Source organism: Phyllopteryx taeniolatus, chromosome 5 (assembly GCF_024500385.1).
Source record: "Phyllopteryx taeniolatus isolate TA_2022b chromosome 5, UOR_Ptae_1.2, whole genome shotgun sequence".
NCBI classification, from domain to species: Eukaryota; Metazoa; Chordata; class Actinopteri; order Syngnathiformes; family Syngnathidae; genus Phyllopteryx; species Phyllopteryx taeniolatus.
Genome location: NC_084506.1, coordinates 3,513,583 through 3,532,378, shown reverse-complemented (window position 1 = coordinate 3,532,378; position 18,796 = coordinate 3,513,583). Strand labels below are relative to the sequence as shown.

The 18,796-nt window shown below is 42.6% G+C and overlaps 1 protein-coding gene across 4 annotated transcripts in view; it reads right to left on the bottom strand.

Moving 5' to 3' along the window:
* The window catches only part of LOC133477737 (polypeptide N-acetylgalactosaminyltransferase 18-like), a 200,628-nt gene that overhangs the window by 100,905 nt on the left and 80,927 nt on the right, over positions 1-18,796 (bottom strand). For all 4 annotated transcript variants that reach the window (XM_061772814.1, XM_061772813.1, XM_061772811.1 and 1 more), the window contains exons 2-3: positions 13,089-13,284; positions 12,816-12,982 (exon numbers count right to left, since the gene is read on the bottom strand). In XM_061772814.1, coding sequence (XP_061628798.1) covers positions 12,816-12,982; positions 13,089-13,284 — 363 coding nt within the window. The remainder of the gene's footprint in view (positions 1-12,815; positions 12,983-13,088; positions 13,285-18,796) is intronic.

Sequence of the window (18,796 nt, the reverse complement as noted above, 5' to 3'; positions counted from 1 at the left end):
GACTCTTCTGTCACATAACACACCTGACACCTTCCTCCACCCGTTCCAACCTGCTTGGACCCGTTTCTTCACTTCCTGACCACACTCACCATTGCTCTGGACGGTTGACCCCAAGTATTTAAAGTCCTCTACCCTTGCCATCTCTTCTCCCTGTAGCCTCATTCTTCCCCCACCACCCCTCTCATTCATGCACATATATTCTGTTTTACTTCGGCTAATCTTCATTCCTCTTCTTTCCAGTGCATGCCTCCATCTTTCTAACTGTTCCTCCAGCTGCTCCCTGCTTTCACTGCAGATCACAATGTCATCTGCAAACATCATGGTCCACGGGGATTCCAGTCTAACCTCATCTGTCAGCCTATCCATCACCACTGCAAAAAGGAAGGGGCTCAGGGCTGATCCCTGATGCAGTCCCACGTCCACCTTAAATTCTTCTGTCACACCGACAGCACACCTCACCGCTGTTCTGCTGCCCTCGTACATGTCCTGTATTATTCTAACATACTTCTCTGCCACTCCAGACTTCCGCATGCAGTACCACAGTTCCTCTCTGGGTACTCTGTCATAGGCTTTCTCTAGATCTACAAAGACACAATGTAGCTCCTTCTGACCTTCTCTGTACTTTTCCATCAACATCCTCAAGGCAAATAATGCATCTGTGGTACTCTTTCTAGGCATGAAACCATACTGTTGCTCGCAAATACTCACTTCTGTCCTGAGTCTAGCCTCCACTACTCTTTCCCATAACTTCATTGTGTGGCTCATCAACTTTATTCCTCTATAGTTGCCACAGCTCTGCACATCACCTTTGTTCTTAAAAATGGGCACCAGTACACTTTTCCTCCATTCCTCAGGCATCTTCTCACGCACTAGAATTCTATTGAACAAGCTGGTCAAAAACTCCACAGCCACCTCTCCTAGATTCTTCCATACCTCCACAGGAATGTCATCAGGACCAACTGCCTTTCCATTTTTCATTCTCTTTAATGCATTTCTAACTTCCCCCTTACTAATCATTGCCACTTCCTGGTCCACCACACTTGCCTCTTCTACTCTCCCTTCTCTATCATTTTCCTCATTCATCAACTCCTCGAAGTATTCTTTCCATCTACCTAGCACACTGCTGGCACCAGTCAACATATTTCCATCTCTATCCTTAATCACCCTAACCTGCTGCACATCCTTCCCATCTCTATCCCTCTGTCTGGCCAGCCTGTATAGATCCTTTTCTCCTTCTTTAGTGTCCAACCTGCCATACATGTCATCATATGCCTCTTGTTTTGCCTTTGCCACCTCTACCTTTGCCCTGTGTCGCATCTCAATGTATTCCTTTCGCCTCTCCTCGGTCCTCTCAGTGTCCCACTTCTTCTTAGCTAACCGTTTTCCTTGTATGATTTCCTGTACTGTGAGGTTCCACCACCAAGTCTCCTTCTCTCCTTTCCTGCCAGAAGATACACCAAGTACTCTCCTGCCTGCTTCTCTGATCACCTTGGCTGCAGTGGTCCAGTCTTCTGGAAGCTCTTCCCGTCCACCGAGAGCCTGTATCACCTCTTCCCGAAAAGCTGCACAACACTCGTCCTGTCTCAGCTTCCACCACATGGTTCTCTTCTCTGCCTTTGTCTTCCTAATTTTCCTCCCCACCACCAGAGTCATCTTACACACCACCATCCTATGCTGTCTAGCCACACTCTCCCCTACCACTACCTTACAGTTGGTAACCTCCTTCAGATTACATCGTCTGCACAAGATGTAATCCACCTGTGTGCTTCTACCTCCGCTCTTGTAGGTCACCCTATGTTCGTGCCTCTTCTGGAAAAAAGTGTTCACTACAGCCATTTGCATCCTTGTTGCAAAGTCTACCACCATCTGTCCCTCCAAGTTCCTTTCCTGGATACCGTACTTACCCATCACTTCTTCATCACCCTTATTACCTTCACCAACATGTCCATTACAATCTGCACCAATTACAACTCTCTCTCTGTCTGCGATGCTCAGAACTACATCATCTAGCTCCTTCCAGAATTTCTCTTTCACCTCTAGGTCACATCCTACCTGTGGGGCATAGCCACTAATCACATTACACATAACACCCTCAATTTCAAATTTCAGCCTCATCACTCGATCTGATACTCTTTTCACCTCCAAGACATTCTTAGCCAACTCTTCTTTTAAAATAACCCCGACTCCATTTCTCTTCCCATCTACACCATGGTAAAATAATTTAAACCCTGCCCCTAAACTTCTAGCCTTACTGCCTTTCCACCTGGTCTCCTGGACACACAATATATCAACCTTTCTCCTAATCATCATGTCAACCAACTCCCGGGATTTTCCTGTCATAGTCCCAACATTCAAAGTCCCCACATTCAGTTCTAGGCTCTGTGTTTTCCTCTTCTCTTTCTGCCGAAGAACCCGCTTTCCACCTCTTCTTCTTCTTCTTCTTCTTTGACTTCGACTTCGACCCACAGTAGCTGAATTTCCAACAGCGCCCTGCAGGTTGACGGCGCCGGTGGCGGACGTTGTTAACCCTCTGCATTTATCCGGGCTTGGGACCGGCCTACAGTTTGCACTGACTTGTGCCCCCCATAGGGCTGCATTTACCCTGCATCTCTTCTAGGATTAGTAAAACAGGAGAAATCTAAATGAGAGAGAGTGAGTGAATGAGTCTTGTCTGTCAGTCAGTGCATGACAACCGGTAGGCAGAGAAAAAGAATAAGAAGCAACTGAACGTCAGATAGGTGTTTGCCAGGGCTTTCATAAATGGTTTGTTTTTTGTGCACGTGTGTTTTTGTGTAAGGCGTGTTTATACTCGCGCGGACAGCAACCGCGCTGATGTCACTGCGACTATCCCACACGCAGTTTGCCTCTTTATACTTTGCAACCCAATCGCGCTGTTTTGAAAGTGTGCTGCAGTTCTCCTCCAAGTCGGGGTGTCGCTACGGCTGGTATTGGCTAGGACGCCACAGGGTGGAGTTTCCTCTAGATTTTGTGGCCATTTCCGGGAGCCGTTTTTTACTTTCCTTTCCGTAACAAGGAACAAAGCAACAACAATGGCGACCGTGGAACAGAGTCTGCTAGAACAAATGGACCTAGATGACCAGATGATACGTTTAATTATGCTGCAAAATCGATCGAGAAGTGGGGGGGCGTAGGTGCTATGTGGAACCGGGAGGAACGCTGATTACATCACAGCCTGTGACTAAAACGGACCAATCACCACCGATGATCTCCGCGGCATTCTACGCGCAGCAACAATTTTTGCCATGTGCACGTCAAGCTACGCAGAGGGGCCGCGTGGGCCAATTCGTCGGTCACGTGATGCAATGCGGGCGTTGTCGGCCGCGCGACCGCGGGAGTATAAAGAGGCCTTAACACTTAACACTGCATCAAAGTTTTGTTCTGTGATTGCAGCTTATTGTTTTAAGTTGCATTTCAGGTTTGTACTCACACCTTGTACTGTAACATTATTCTCCTGGGTGTATTCTCCTGGCAGTCCTTACTCTGTTCCTTTCATCTTTGTTTATATTTTAAGTTTTCGTTTTTGAAGTGATTAACTACTCTGTGAATTATGGTCCAAAAGATCGTCAAATTAATTTATTATTATTTTATTTTATTTTTTTAAATTATCGTGTTACATGAAATTTATGTTGCCAGCTGGGTGGCTCCCGCAGCACTATGAACTTGGCCCGTTTGTCCATGATTCCCAGGGCAAATCAGAACTGATTAAGTATACAGACCTGTATTGATACATTATGTGTCCTCCCAACTACAAACATACAGTATCTAAAGTTATTTCAGACGATTAGTTTACTTCCTTCAGTGTGTAGTTTGCATGTTCTTCAAGTGTTTGCATGGGTTTTCTACTGTATACTCTGACTTCCTCCCACATTTCAAAAACATACATGTGAGGGTAACAGGAGACTCGAAATCAGGGGTGGGAAAACTTTTTGGCTCAGGGGCCACATTGACTTCTAAAATTTGACAGACGGGCCAAGCCAGGACCAGATGCTTTTACATATCAGAAATAAACAACAACAAAAAGGTTAGTGTGTAGTGTAGTGTTAATACTTAGATTTACTTTTAAGGCGAACAGCGTTGTTTTGTTGAACACCTTTTTTTTGCCAGTGAATCAAAGTCTGGTGTTAATTTTGTTGTGGCAATTCTCAGAACACATCTGAGGTGTTCATCACTGAGCTGGGATCTGTAGGATGTTTTGTTGGTGATCATCAGACTAAAAGTCTGTTCACACAGATATGTAGAGCCAAACACCACCAGCATCCTCTGTGTCATCTTCTGGATTTTTGGAAATTTGTCTGCACTTAATGACACATAAAACTCATCCAGTTTGAGAGTTGAACTTCTCTTTTAAGACATCATCACAATAGAGATGAATCAGTTCCATCTGCAGTGGTGCTGTTTCAGGGTCTTGTGTGACTGAATCTTGTATGGCAGTTTGTCAGATAAAGGTGTTTTGCTGAGCCTGCAAGGTTGATTTTAACTGCTGAGCCATAGCCATCAGTTCCTGCGTTAATTGGCTGTTAGCATAATCAGCATGCTTGGTAGAAAAGTTACGGCTGATGTTACAGTATATTCCTCTAAAACCGCAATGGTTTCTTAACAAATGAGACATACAGCCTTTGACCGGACTTCAGTGAAAATTTATTTAGTAATCTATTCTATATTAAATATTCGGCACTCACTGTCGATTTTTCTTTTCTTTTGGCCCACTCATGGGTGAAAAAGGGTTCAGTAAAAACAGAACAGCCAAAGTCAAGTCAATGTATCACTGTACCTACTGGGCTACCTGGTGGAACCACTGGGCATTACAGGACAACCTGGTGGAACCACTGGGCATTACAGGACAAGGTCAAATGAATGTAGTCATGATTTTGATATGATTTGGGCGATTCTGTAACCAATCTTTGGCGGGCCGGATCTAAATGATCAACGGGCCGTAGTTTGCCCATCTCATCTAAATTGTGCATAGGTGTGAATGTACCGCACCTCTTTCTCAAAGTCACCTGGGATAGTCTCTAGTCTACTCATGCAAACTCCACACAAGTGGCGCCAGGAGTTGAACCCCGATCATCAGAACTGTGATGCAGATGCGCTAACCAGTTGGTCACCGTGCCTCCTCTATCTAATTTATATAGATTATCGGGTTACATGAAATATATATACACACACAGCGGCTGAAATAACTATTTAACACGTCACCATTTTTCTCACTAAATATACTTCCAAAGGTGCTATTGACCTGCAAATTTTACCAAATGTTGGGAACAACCCAAGTAATCCATACATACAAAGAAAGTATCACAAATAAGATCAGAAATTAATTTGTGTGTAAAAATGTGAACTGACACAGGGAAAAAGTATTGACCACATGAAGTAAGGGAGGTGCAAAAAGGCATGGAAAATCAAGACAACACCTAACATGTATCAATAATCAGACAGCAATTCAGCCCCTTGTCAGTGCAAATAAATATCAGCCGGTTCAGTTCTAATTGATGGCCTACAAATAGGTCTCATTACCAAGGAGTGAGTCAAGACACATCTCATGATGGGTAAGAGCAGAGAGCTGTCTCAAGTCCAGGCTTTGGTGGTCCGGTACCAGTGCCCCTCCCTTTGGAACTGCACTTCGATTGGGCTAGGGGACCACCCTGGATCTTGGAGAATGGGTGGCGTCCCCCTGCCTGGGTCCCCCGCGGGATGGGAGGGGCAGCCAGGCCCACCCTTCCTCAATGCGCCGTTCAGCACCTCCGTACACCAGTTCCCTAACATGCATGTGATATGGTGTTCATTCACTAATAAGTTCAATAGACACACTATAGACTTGAATTGCTTATGCTGGGACAACTAACAATAACAAGTTGTATTAAGATATCAACCCACAGGTTCTTACAGGTGTTTAAACACTATAAAAGCATCCAACCACACCACTCATCAGTAGCATTGCCTTGCTCATTTCCCACATCCTGTCCTGCTCTTTTCTGTCCTCTCTCATCTTGTCCTATTGGTTAGTTTTGCATGTCCTCATCGGGTGTTCCCCATTCCCTGTCCACAAATAAGAACACAATTTGACTTTTGTAACGTTACTTGGCGTCAAATATCTAGACTGTGAAACTATTGTCCTGCTGAGGTTCGCACCCCTATTCCCCTTGTCCGTTCTGTCCCGCTGTCGGTCCCTAAAATCCTTTTCTGTCTGGCTGCATTTTCAATAAACATCAGAATAATCCATCCATCCATCCATTCTCAACACCGCTTACCCTGGTGAGCGTCGCAGGGCGCTGGAACCTCTCCCAGCTGACTTCGGGCGAAAGGCGGACTACACCCTGAACTGGTCACCAGTCAGTCGCAGGGAACATATCGACACGGATAACCATTCGCACTCACATTCATACCGTCACTGAATAGGAACTGAACCCACGCTGCCCAGACCAAAGTCAGGCAAGTGTACCACTACACCATCAGTGACTTCAGAATAATCCATCCATCCATTTTCCGTACCGCTTCTCTTCACTAGGGTCACCGGCGTGCTGGAGCCTATCCCAGTTATCTTTGGGCGAGAGGCAGTGTACACCCTGAACTGGTCGCCATCCAATCTCAGTGCACATATAAACAAACAACCATTTGCACTCACATTCACACCTATGGGATAATTTAGAGTCGTCAATCAACCTACCATGCATGTTTTTGGGATGTGGGAGGAAACTGGAGTACCCGGAGAAAACCCACGCAGGCATGGGGAGAGCATGCAAACTCCACACAGGCGAGGCTGGGATTTGAACCCGCGTCCTCAGAACTGTGATGCAGATCTGTTAACCAGTCGTCCACCCTGCCGCCCATCAGAATATTTAAAACAAAAATTTAATTCAAATTAAAAAATAAGCAGAGGGAGTATTTCAACCTCCCCTGTTGCACAGCAAAACTGTTCCAGCACAAAGGGTATACAGATCCACCATTCTACATGGCAATGCGGCTGAACAGGACAGGTTAAAAAAATAATAATAAATGAAAAATTAAGCGAAGCAAAGCAACATTATTATATATCGCATTTTATACACAAGGTAACTCAATGTGCTTTACACGATTAAAAGCATTAAAAAAACAATGAAAAAAAACATCTTATAAACATTTAAAACAAAGAGAAACAAATAAAATAAAATACAATTAAAACAGCGTACAGTGCAAGAAATATAATTTAAAAGTGGAAATGCTCTTGAAAGCATGAGTTTTTTAACCTGGACTTAAAAACATGCACACTTGGGGCTGACGTCACTTCTGTTGGCAACTTATTCCATTTGTGTGCAGCATAATAGCTAAATTAAGCTTCACCATGTTTGCTTTGGACTCTGTGCTTCACTATTTGACCTGAGTCTGTCGATATCAAAACCCTACTGGCCTTATAGTCCATTAGCATTTCATTCATGTATTCAGGACCTAAACCGTTTAGTGATTTATAGACCAGTAGCAGAACTTTAAAATCGATTCTAAAGCTGACTGGAAGCCATTGCAAAGACTTTAGAATTAGAGTAATATGCTCTGACCTCTTTGTTTTGGTCAGAAGCTGAGCTGCAACATTCTGAATAAGCGGCAGCTGTTTATTGCTCTTTTTAGGGAGTCCAGTCAGAAGACCATTACAATAGTCAATTCTACTTGAGATAAAAGCATGGATGAGCTTTTCCTGGTCTGCTTGACACATGCAAGCCTTCACTCTGGATATGTTCTTCATGGTAGACGGCAGTTTTAGTAATTAATTTGATATGACTGTTGAAAGTCAGGTCGGAATCTATCATAACACCAGGGTTTCGGACTTGGTCTTTGTTTTTTAAAGATAGTGACTCCAGGTATTTACTACCGGCAATCCTCTTTTCTTGAGTGCCAAAAACAATTCTCAGTTTTGTTGTGGTTTAATTGAAGAAAATTTTGGCTGTCCCAGATATTTATCTGTTTTAGACAGTGACACAACACCTTAATTGAACTGTAGTCATCTGGAGACACTGCTAGATATAACTGTGTGTCATCTGCATAGCTATGATAGTCAAAATTCAAGTTCTGAATAATTTGACCCAAGGGTAGCATATACAGGCTGGCAGGAGGGGTCCAATAACTGACCCTTGAGGGACGCCATAGGTCATGCCCATTCGATGAGATTGAATGCTTCCAATGGTTACAAAATAACTAATTGGGAGCTTGTCAACCACAGCAAACAGAGTGCGAGTATTATTGAAGTTCTGACTGATGATTCATTTCAGAAAAGTGTTGCTGTCTAATGACATTACAATAACAGCAATACCACCACCTTCTCCCCATATTCAACACTTGTTCATAAAATAAAAATTTGCTGGTGTCGCTTCATTTAAAATGGTATTACAGCTACTTTCTGTTTGCCACGTTTCATTTAGTAACAAAAAGTCCAGATCATATGTTGTAATGATGTCATTAATCAACATTGATTTATTACCTAGTGACCTGATATTGAAAAGAGCTAGTCTCGCAGAGATAACTGGAGACAATGGTTTGATAGATTCACATTTTATCCTCACTAAGTTTGGAGTTCTACTTTTTTTTATGCCATATTTCTTTGACCAACTTTCTGTCCCTTGTAATTACAGAGATCAAAAATGCCTGATCTCCATAGGTGTCTGACCTAAATGACTCCATAGGTGTCTGACCTAAAAAGACTCCATAGGTGTCTGACCTAAAAAGACCCCGTAGATATCAGTCAGATTCGCAGATAAGGTTCTTCATGGGTGGAGGAGGGGCCCTTCGCATCTTAGTGGACGGTGGTTTCCGGCGAGGGGGGATGGGAGGAAAATCTTGGCGTGGTGTGCGTTGGATTCCAATATTGACAATCGTTTTCATCCTGTCCGTCACACCAAGCAGAGAATTTAGGCTAGTAGAGAGTGAGTTTTGCGTTGGGCTTTGCACCAATGGGGCAGGGATGGGTGTGTGAGATTTAATGTGCTGGCTCATCTCATTTGTCATTCGCTCCTCCGATTGTTTGGATGACCCTGATGAATCCGTCTGCGCCTCGGGTCGCCTTATCTCCTGTTCCTCCGATTGTTTGGGAACATCTGCATCTTTTTTTTTGTCCTTCACCAAGGCCAGTGTTTTCTTTTTGGGCCGCTGAATGACGTACACGGTAAAAAATGTTGGCAGCCAATAACTTAACCCCTTGTCAATTTGGACAGAAACCGTCTGCCTTGTAAAGATGTCTGCGCTCCCCCCAAAAAATCCAGAAATTGTCAATGAAACTCACCGATAGTGCCGTACACACTCCTTTGAGCCACTTATTTAATTGACTGAGCCTAGAGAAATGTTCATCTCCAAATCGTACAAATAGGAGAGGTCCACTAATAAAAACCTCAGTATCCAAACATTTCCCTTTTGTTAGGAGATCAATGGAATCTCTCTTCAGTAACACTGATTGCTGCTTGACAACATCCAGGGCCCCTGTGTGTAGCATGACAGCTTTTACAGTTGGGTGCTAAATAGTGATCTTCAGGATTTTTTTTTAGAGATATAAGACACTATGTCATTAGTAAAACACAGTACTTTGGTGTTATTCTCACTGCAAAAACGTTTCACATCCTTGACAGCTCCATCACCAACTATTAATGTTTGGGTGCCATTTTTTTTCTTGTATTATTTAGTTTTATACCTTTCAGTGGTGGTGGGGGATGAGCATTCTTGGCCAGGGTCTTGTATAAGTGGCTCATATCTATTTGTAAGTCTGATGTCAATGTTTTGCATTGACTCGCGTCCTTTTTTTCTTGCTCTTCACTGCAGCGACAGTCCACGGCCGCTCACTTGGCGTTGAAGCAGCCTGAAACGCAGGCCTCGGTTATCTGCTGGTCTTGGGTCCTCCCTTTTAGATGTTGTCCCATGTCTTTGGGCTTTGCTCCCAGTAAATTCCAGGGAGAACTGCTGGATGGTCCATTACCGTTTCCACAGTCCACATCCGTCCTCTATGTTGAGATAAGTGGCTGTCTGTTAGCACAGTTCTGCTCAACATTTTGAGACATCGGTAGAGTGGTTTACCCCAACTGTCCATTTACATCCACATACACTTCAAGATAGTGGATTTTCGTTTCCAGGATTGACATGCTCTGCAGCAGTCTGTGATAGTCCTCAGTGGAAAAGGGAGGCATCTTGATTGCTGGTCTTGTTGCTAATTAGCAGGCCACGCTCACGTAATGGTGAGAGGGTATCAGAATAAAAGCGAAGTAAAAGGAATTACCGGTACAAGCTTTTTTCTTGGAAAAACAACACATACACACCATACACATAAAGCCTGCCGGAATGATTAAAATGATTTAAATGGATATACTTACGTCCGGAAGGCTAACTTGTCGGGCACAGATCGATCCAGTTGGATCGAAGGAATATAAATCGATACATTGGTATAATGAATGAATTGTTACACCACTAATGTACAGTGGGTACGGAAAGTCTTCAGACCCCCTTAAATTTTTCACTCTTTGTTATATTGCAGCCATTTGCTAAAATCATTTAAGTTCATTTCCCCCCTCATTAATGTACACACAGTACCGCATATTTACAGAAAAAAACGGAATTGTTGAATTTTTTGCAGATTAAAAAAGAAAAACTGAAATATCACACAGCCGTAAGTATTCAGACCCTTTGCTCAGTATTTTGTAGAAGCACCCTTTTGAGCTAACACAGCCATCTTTCAGTCTTTTTGGGAATGATGCAACATGTTTGTCACACCTGGATTTGGGGATTAGCTGGCATTCCTCCTTGCAGATCCTCTCCAGTTCTGTCAGGTTGGATGGTGAACGTTGGTCGGCAGCCATTTTCAGGTCTTTCCAGAGATTTTCATGGGTGTGTGTTCCGTTTTTTTCATACACACCTGCTCCTGAGAGCATCTTCACCACCTGTGCCTCGTTCACCCTAATTACACCTTGCATTTAACCTCGTGTCTCATTCTTTCTCGTCGCCAGTTCGTTGTGCCTTGTCGTCGTGTTCCAGCATTCCTTGTTTCCACGTCACCGACTCACAGTAAGACTTAGACCCTGTTCCGATTATCGACCTTGCCTTTTTGCCTCACGTTTTTGGATAATGTTGCCTTTTTTGGATCGCCTGCCTGTGTACCGACCTCTTCCCGTATAGTAAACCTCTCTTTTTGAAACTGTCCATTTGTATTGGAGTCGTGCATTTTTGGGTCCTATCCTCTGTTCCGTTCATGACAGAGATGCTCAATTGGGTTTAAATCAGGGCTCTGGCTGGGTCATTCAAAAACAGTCACGGAGTTGTTCTGAAGCCACTCCTTCGGTATTTTAGCTGTGTGCTTAGGGTCATTGTCTTTTTTTGAAGGTGAAACTTCGGCCCAGTCTGAGGTTCTGAGCACTCTGGGGAAGGTTTTCATCCAGGATATCCCTGTACTCATCTTTCCTTCGATTGCAACCAGGCATCCTGTCCCTGCAGCTGAAAAACACCCCCACAGCATGATGCTGCCACCACCATGCTTCACTGTTGGGATTTTATTGGACAGGTGATGAGCAGTGCCTGGTTTTCTCCACACGTACCGCTTAGAATTAAAGCCAAAAAGTTCTATCTTGGTCTCTTCTGACCAGAGAATCTTATTTCTCACCAACTTGGAGTCCTTCAGGTGTTTTTTTTAGCAAACTCCATGCAGGCTTTCAGTTGTCTTGCAATGAGGAGAGGCTTCCGTTGGGCCACTCTACCATGAAGCCCCGACTGGTAGAGGGCTGCAGTGATGGTTGACTTTCTAGAACTTTCTCCCTTCCCCTCACTGCACCTCTGGAGCTCAGCCACAGTGATCTTTGGGTTCTTCTTTTCCTCTCTCACCAAGGCTCTTCTACCCTGATTGCTCAGTTTGGCCGGACGGCCAGCTCTAGGAAGGGTTCTGGTTGTCCCAAACGTCTTCCATTTAAGGATTATGGAGGCCACTGTGCTCTTAGGAACCTTAAGTGCAGCAGCATTTTTTTTGTAACCTGGGCCAGATCTGTGGCTTGCCACAATTCTGTCTCTGAGCTCTTCAGGCAGTTCATTTGACCTCATGATTCTCATTTGCTTTGACATGTACTGTGAGCTGTAAGGTCTTATATAAATAGGTGTGTGGCTTTCCTAATCAAGTCCAATCACTATAATCAAACATAGCTGGACTCCAATGAAGGTGTAGAACCATCCTAAGGATGATCAGAAGAAATGGACCGCAGCCGAGTTAAATATATGAGTGTCACAACAAAGGTCTGAATACTTATGACTCTGATATTTCAGTTTTTCTTTAATAATAACTCTGCAAACATTTCAACAATTCAGTTTCTTTTTCTGTCAATATGGGGTGCTGTGTGTACATTCATGTGGAAAAAAAATTACTGAAATGATTTTAGCAAACGTCTGCAATACAACAAAATTTTTTTAAGGGGGGCCTGAATACTTTCCATACCCACTGTATGTATCTCCTGTGTATATATATGTGTATATATATATATATATATGTGTATATATATATATGTGTATATATATATATATATCTGTATATATATATGTATATATATGTGTATATCTATATATATATGTATGTATATCTATATATATATATATATATATATATATATATATATATATATGTATATATATATATATATATATATATGTGTGTGTGTATGTACTTTTGTATCATCCAGTTTCCCTTTTATCGGAAAACAACTTACATTAACTTATGAATAAAATTAAACAAAACTAAAATATTTGCACACATATTTATATAATGTTGGTGTCAGCCTTAACACAACAAAACTAGTGAGGAAGGTTTCCCTTACAGTTGGTGCTGTGGTCGTCCACTAGTACAATCTCCTTGAGTAAATGGGATGGAGTCCTCTGAATGGCTGTGTGCACGGAGCGCAGCAACACTGACAAGGCCTCATTGACAAAGATGAAAATGATACTCAACTGAGGAAGGTCAGATGAATACCACATGTTTTTACATCTGAGGGATAAAACAGAGGATTTACATTACTCCACACCTACACTTTTTTACCTTGAGACATTTAAGGAAGCTGTCATCAACTCAACCAAGTCACTGTCTGACTGACCCGTCCGGCCGAAAATCCGGGATTGGCCGTGTGATGGAGATCCGGTCACTAAGGTAGCTGTTGTAACCATAATAGCGGAACTTTTTGATGGCAACCCTTCGACTTTCTGGGCCCAAGTCATGACCCCAGTGATCAAAGAGTGAGGTGGTGGGGTCTGAGGCCGATGAGGATGAAGCGTCTTCCTTCTGGGGTTTATCTGTGGGGAAAAGAAAGTTGCTGCATTTTATTCCAACTTTAATCATCCATCAGTATTCTCCAACACTACTTTGCAGGCCCCATCACTAATATGTTGTGTTTGGTTGTGGGGAAATTTGTAAGACAAACAGAGGTTTCATTGTTACTGGAAGATGAATGTTAAAATTCTGAATTCCAAAGTTAGGAAAAAAACAGTAAGTTCAAAAACAAGGTTTTTTTTTTGAGTGTGTGAATTTTTAGTCTGACTTTGTACATGCATTATATAAATTACTTACATTTTTTTTGTCTACATTGAAAGAGCTTCATGCAATACAATTATTGCACACAGCTGAAGTACAAAAGTAAAGGCTAGTTGGAGTAGTTGTTATGGCAACGGTTGAGCAATGCAAACCAAAACGTTCATGTGTGTTAAGTTGATTTGCTTTGAAGCACCACAAACAGTGCCTCTCATATAACAACATGCACACTGATACAGATTGCGGCTTCATGGTACAAGATTTGACAATACTGGCCTGCAGGAACTGTCATATGTGTGTGTGTTCCGGGTTTTGTCTTCCCCCCCTGTTTCACACACACCTGCTCATGTGAGCATCTTCATCACCTGTGCCTCGTTCACCCTAATTACCCTTTGTATATAACCTCGTGTCTCATTTCCTCTCGTTGCCAGTTCGTTGTACCTTGTTGTCGCGTTCCAGCATTCCTTGTTTCCACGTCATAGATTCACAGTAAGACCTGACCCTGTTCCGATTATCGACCTTGTCTCTTTGCCTCATGTTTTTGGATACTGTTGCCTCTCTTGGATTGCCTGCCTGTGTACCGACCTATGCCCGTCTATTAAACCTCTCTTTTTGGAAACTGTCAATTTGTTTTGGAGTCGTGCATTTTTGGGTCCTATCCTCTGTTCCGTTCATGACAGGAACAGCGTTTCCTTCCTCCACAGTAGACTGATGTGTACCTTTAGTTAGGGCTGAACAATATATCATTCTTATATTGATATTTAGATATGAACACTTAAGATATTAATATCGCAAAATCAACGATATCAACAATACAGATTTTCCCCTCTGGCAACTGCATGTACAGCTCAGGCAGTCGCAAACATACATTTTGTTACGCTTGAGCTTAAGTGTACCAATTATCCAATCATAAATCTTGTATCATGTTTGCTGTGGCACAATTGAAGCAACCCAATGATAAAAATCCAAGGGTGGGAGCAACGAGAGAGACACACGCACGTATTTCATACACAGCGGGGAAAATTATAAAAGAGTGTGGAATTAGGTAAGGCTGGTGCAGAATCTACACATTTGGCGTATTTTGTATATAGTATTTAGTATAATAAGTCATCGTCCATTATTTGGTGGTATTTTACATTAAGCATAAAGAGGGTCTAAACAAGAGCGAGGTGTTAGCAAAAGCTGCAACAAAGTAAGACAGCACAACAAGGTTGTATGTCCCTCCACATGAAACAACATGACACAAAAACAAAGTTTCCAGTGCATTGAGCAACTTCGTAAGTTATGAGATGTTCTGTCTGAAGTCAAACATGATTAACAAGCTCGTGTTCCTGGAAAATAATCTGTAGAAGTTGCTCTGTAATGAATATAGAGTCATGAAAAGTTGTCCGTATCAGAATAAGAGTCACAATCAGAAAGTTCATTTTCTACACGAACTAGTAAAACGTTCAGTTGTTGTTGTTGCTGACAGGCTATTCCCCTTAAAATACTGGCATTCAATTTCCCCATTGTTGCCACCCATTCAGTCCAAACTAGTAGCAAGCTGCAGCTTTCATCCTCCAATCTCCAAAACATGAGGAAAACGTGTAGCTTGGTCTTTTTTAAATTAAGGAATTGAAACAAAAACAGGACTATTGTGCTTAATGTGCAAACAAAAACACGATATGATATGACAGGAATGATGGTGAAAGGACATTGATAACTTTGCATTCCTCGCAGCTCTGGCTGACTATATTAACAAAATATTTTATTTTATCTATTCCATCCATTTTCAACATCGCTTATCCTGGTTAGGGTCGTGGGACGCTGGAGCCTATCCCAGCTGACTTTGGGCGAAAGGCGGACTACACTCTGAACTGGTCGCCAGTCAGTCGCAGGGCACATATAGACATGGATAACCATTCGCACTCACACTCACACCGTCACTGAGTGGGAACTGAACCCACGCTGCCTGCACCATACATATATATATATATATATATATATATATATACGTATATATATATATCAAGCAGGCAGCGTGGGTTCAGTTCCCACTCAGTGACGGTGTGAGTGTGAGTGCGAATGGTTGTCCATGTCTATATGTGCCCTGCGACTGACTGGCGACCTGACTTTGGTAGTCAGGCGAATGTACCACTACTGTGATGTGCCTGCTATGAATGACGGCCGTTGGCCGCACTGAATCAGTTGGCAAATACAGTGTTTATCCACCGACGGGTTTGTCCTGGAAGTTCCGAACAAAATCTGACACTCTTGAATGAAAATGAACGAACTTTCGTTCAAAAACCGTTCATTGACGCAAGAATGAGCGTGTTTTTGATTCCGTTCATCAGGCAGAAAAATTAACTCATTTACTTTTGCACAAAATATGAACTAGTTTATGAACTTTCGTACATTGAACTAATTCAGGTCCTACACTGGTACCACTAGTGTGGTGATGTTGATATAGCGGCAATTGTGCAAATGATTGTGCAGAGTCCTCAAGCAGTCGTTCAGCCCTACCATCAGTGTAGCTGGCTGAGTTTGCAACATTTCCATCCATCCATCCATTGTCTGGACCACTTGTCCTCACTAGGGTTGCGGGCGTGCTGGAGCCTCTCCCAGCTATCTTCGGGTGAGAGGCCCCACCCTTAACTGGTCGCCAGCCACTCGCAGGGCACATGTAAACAAACAACCATTCACACTCACATTCACACCTACGGCAATTTAGAGTCTTCAATCAACTACCATGCATGTTTTTTTTGGGATGTGGGAGGAAACCGGAGTACCCCGAGAAAACCCATGCAGGCACATGGTAGAACATGCAAACTCCACACAGGTGGGGCCGGGATTTGAACCCCGGTCCTCAGAACTGTGAGGCAGATGTGCTAACCAGTTGAACACCCTGGCGCCTTTGCAACATTTCCTGGAATTCTAGTATGAGAGTGGTTCAGTCAATTCAAACCTCCGGTTACAAACGCTCCTGTTCATGAACAAATTGGTTTATGGATAAAATTTCCAGAATATTTTTCTACGATTCTGAAACTATGCTTCAGTTCGCGCCCAGTCACAGAATCCACAGCATGAACGTCGTTTACTCTGTATCTTTTTTTTGGGGGGGGGGGGCTCAAATGAGCCCTTATTTTGGCTTCCAAGTGCAAGTGGTTGTGCTTTTAGGAAGCCCTGGAAAGTGTTGCCGGCAGGACTGGGAATTTAGCACGAATGGAGGAGCAGCTGCCCCACCGTCCACCCCGCCTGATCACCTGAGCCACGCTGCAGACAGATCATCTGGCGGGTCGTTGACTCCGCGCCTGGCGTCTGTACCAGTGCTTTACGACCGTCCCGACATTCGGGATTTCAAAGTTACGAATGCCGCGAAATGAACTAGTTTGCGCAGGATATATTGCTCACATCTCACTGTCTTGATATATGTTAGCAGACGAAACATTTCGTACGTTAGCATCTGAGGTCTTTTATTTCAAAATCATACCTGACCACAAGGAACACTGTAAAATCCTTCCCAATCTGCCTCAGCAAATTCACTATTCAGATTGTAATCTTGCTATATGCTAACATAACAACTGTTAGGCTGTTAGCATTCAAGGTATTCTCCCCCCAAACAAATTAGACCTACCTCACCACAAGACAGAATGAAAATGTCATGGGTGTGTGTTAAGGTTGTTGTCTTCCCCCTGCCTCGTACACACCTGCTCCTGAGAGCATCATCACCACCTGTGCCTCATTTACCCTAATTACCCCATGCATTTAACCTCCTGTCTCATTCTTTCTGGTCGACAGTTCGTTGTACCTCGTCGTCACGTTCCAGCATTCCTTGTTTCCACGTCACCGCGTCATAGTAAGACTAGACCCTGTTCTGATTATTGACCTCGCCTCTTTGCCTCACAGTTTTTGGATACTGTTGCCTTTTCGGATTGCCTGCCTGTGTACCGACCTCTGCTTGTTTATTAAACCTCTCTTTTTTTAAACTGTCCATTTGTATTGGAGTTGTGCATTTTGGGTCCTGTCCTCTGTTCCGTTCATGACAGAAAATGATCATTCATCTGCCTCACAGAACTTTCTTCCTTCAGGTTGCTATCTTGCTAAACTGATTACTTATAGCTAGTTAGCATTTGAGCTCATCTCTTTCAAGTGCCACAGGGCACAATCTAAAATCCTTATCAATGTGCCTCAGAACTTACTCTACTCAGGTTTCTCATGTCGGTGAATGCAAATGCACTGACAGTATTCACAAAGGGTTTCATTTTCACACAGGGTTTCATTTTCATATTTGACTGATATGACAAACATGATCAAAAATATCTGGTGTGAAGTGCCTCCAGGCCTCTCCTTTATGGATGCAAAGGTTTTTTTAATGAGATTTGAAGCACTGTATTGCCCTCATTGCTAATTACATGCCTGACGCTCTTGTAGGTGAAATGTCATGTCCGCCTAAGTCCTTTCAAAGACATAATAAACACTCTTGAAGCACTGCAAATGATTTCCCATTACACAACATGGCATGCATACAAATGCTGTTTAGATACATTGTGAGGTGAATACAATTCTGTGTCACTGTTTGGGATTGAAATGTTCTAGGAAAAATGAATAGCATTTGAAAAGCGAATTAGTAAGTCTATTTATTGATATGTGAAATGCCCAATACATTTCACTTATATACTGTATTACTGTTTACATTTGAATTTAGCCAGAATTAGCTACACTATCCAATGTTGATGAAGAGTACTGTACAATTCAGAGAAAGTTAGGAGGAGAGTTTTTAATGCTTGTGAGAGGTTTGGGCTTATTTTGCACAAGTTCTCTGTATGCGTTTTTACTGCTACTCTAACACATTATATGCACAACAGCATATAGCCTGGTGCAACCACATACAGTATGAGTCAACTTCAATGAGTTTATCTGCTGTGTCTGGTGAAAAATCATCCTCCAAATGTGTCCATCAAATTCAAAATGATAAAGCATGTACAAAATTCATCTGCATATGTCTTTTCCAATAGACTAGCCTTTCCTAAATGTAGGTGGATCCATTTTTATTGGGCCGCCAATATCAGATTAAAATACTATAAGCTTTTTTAAACATTTGCGATAGGCAACACATTCTCTTGACATATAGCTTTTTTTTTTTTTTTTTTGTCAGAAATGATATTCTGTTGTGTTCTATATCACTAGTTTATATATCTCAGACGATATGGCGAAGGTGCTGTAGAAAAAGGATATTAGTATATCAAACAATAAAAATGAAAACTCCCACATTAAATAACAAAATAATAATCCTTGTTG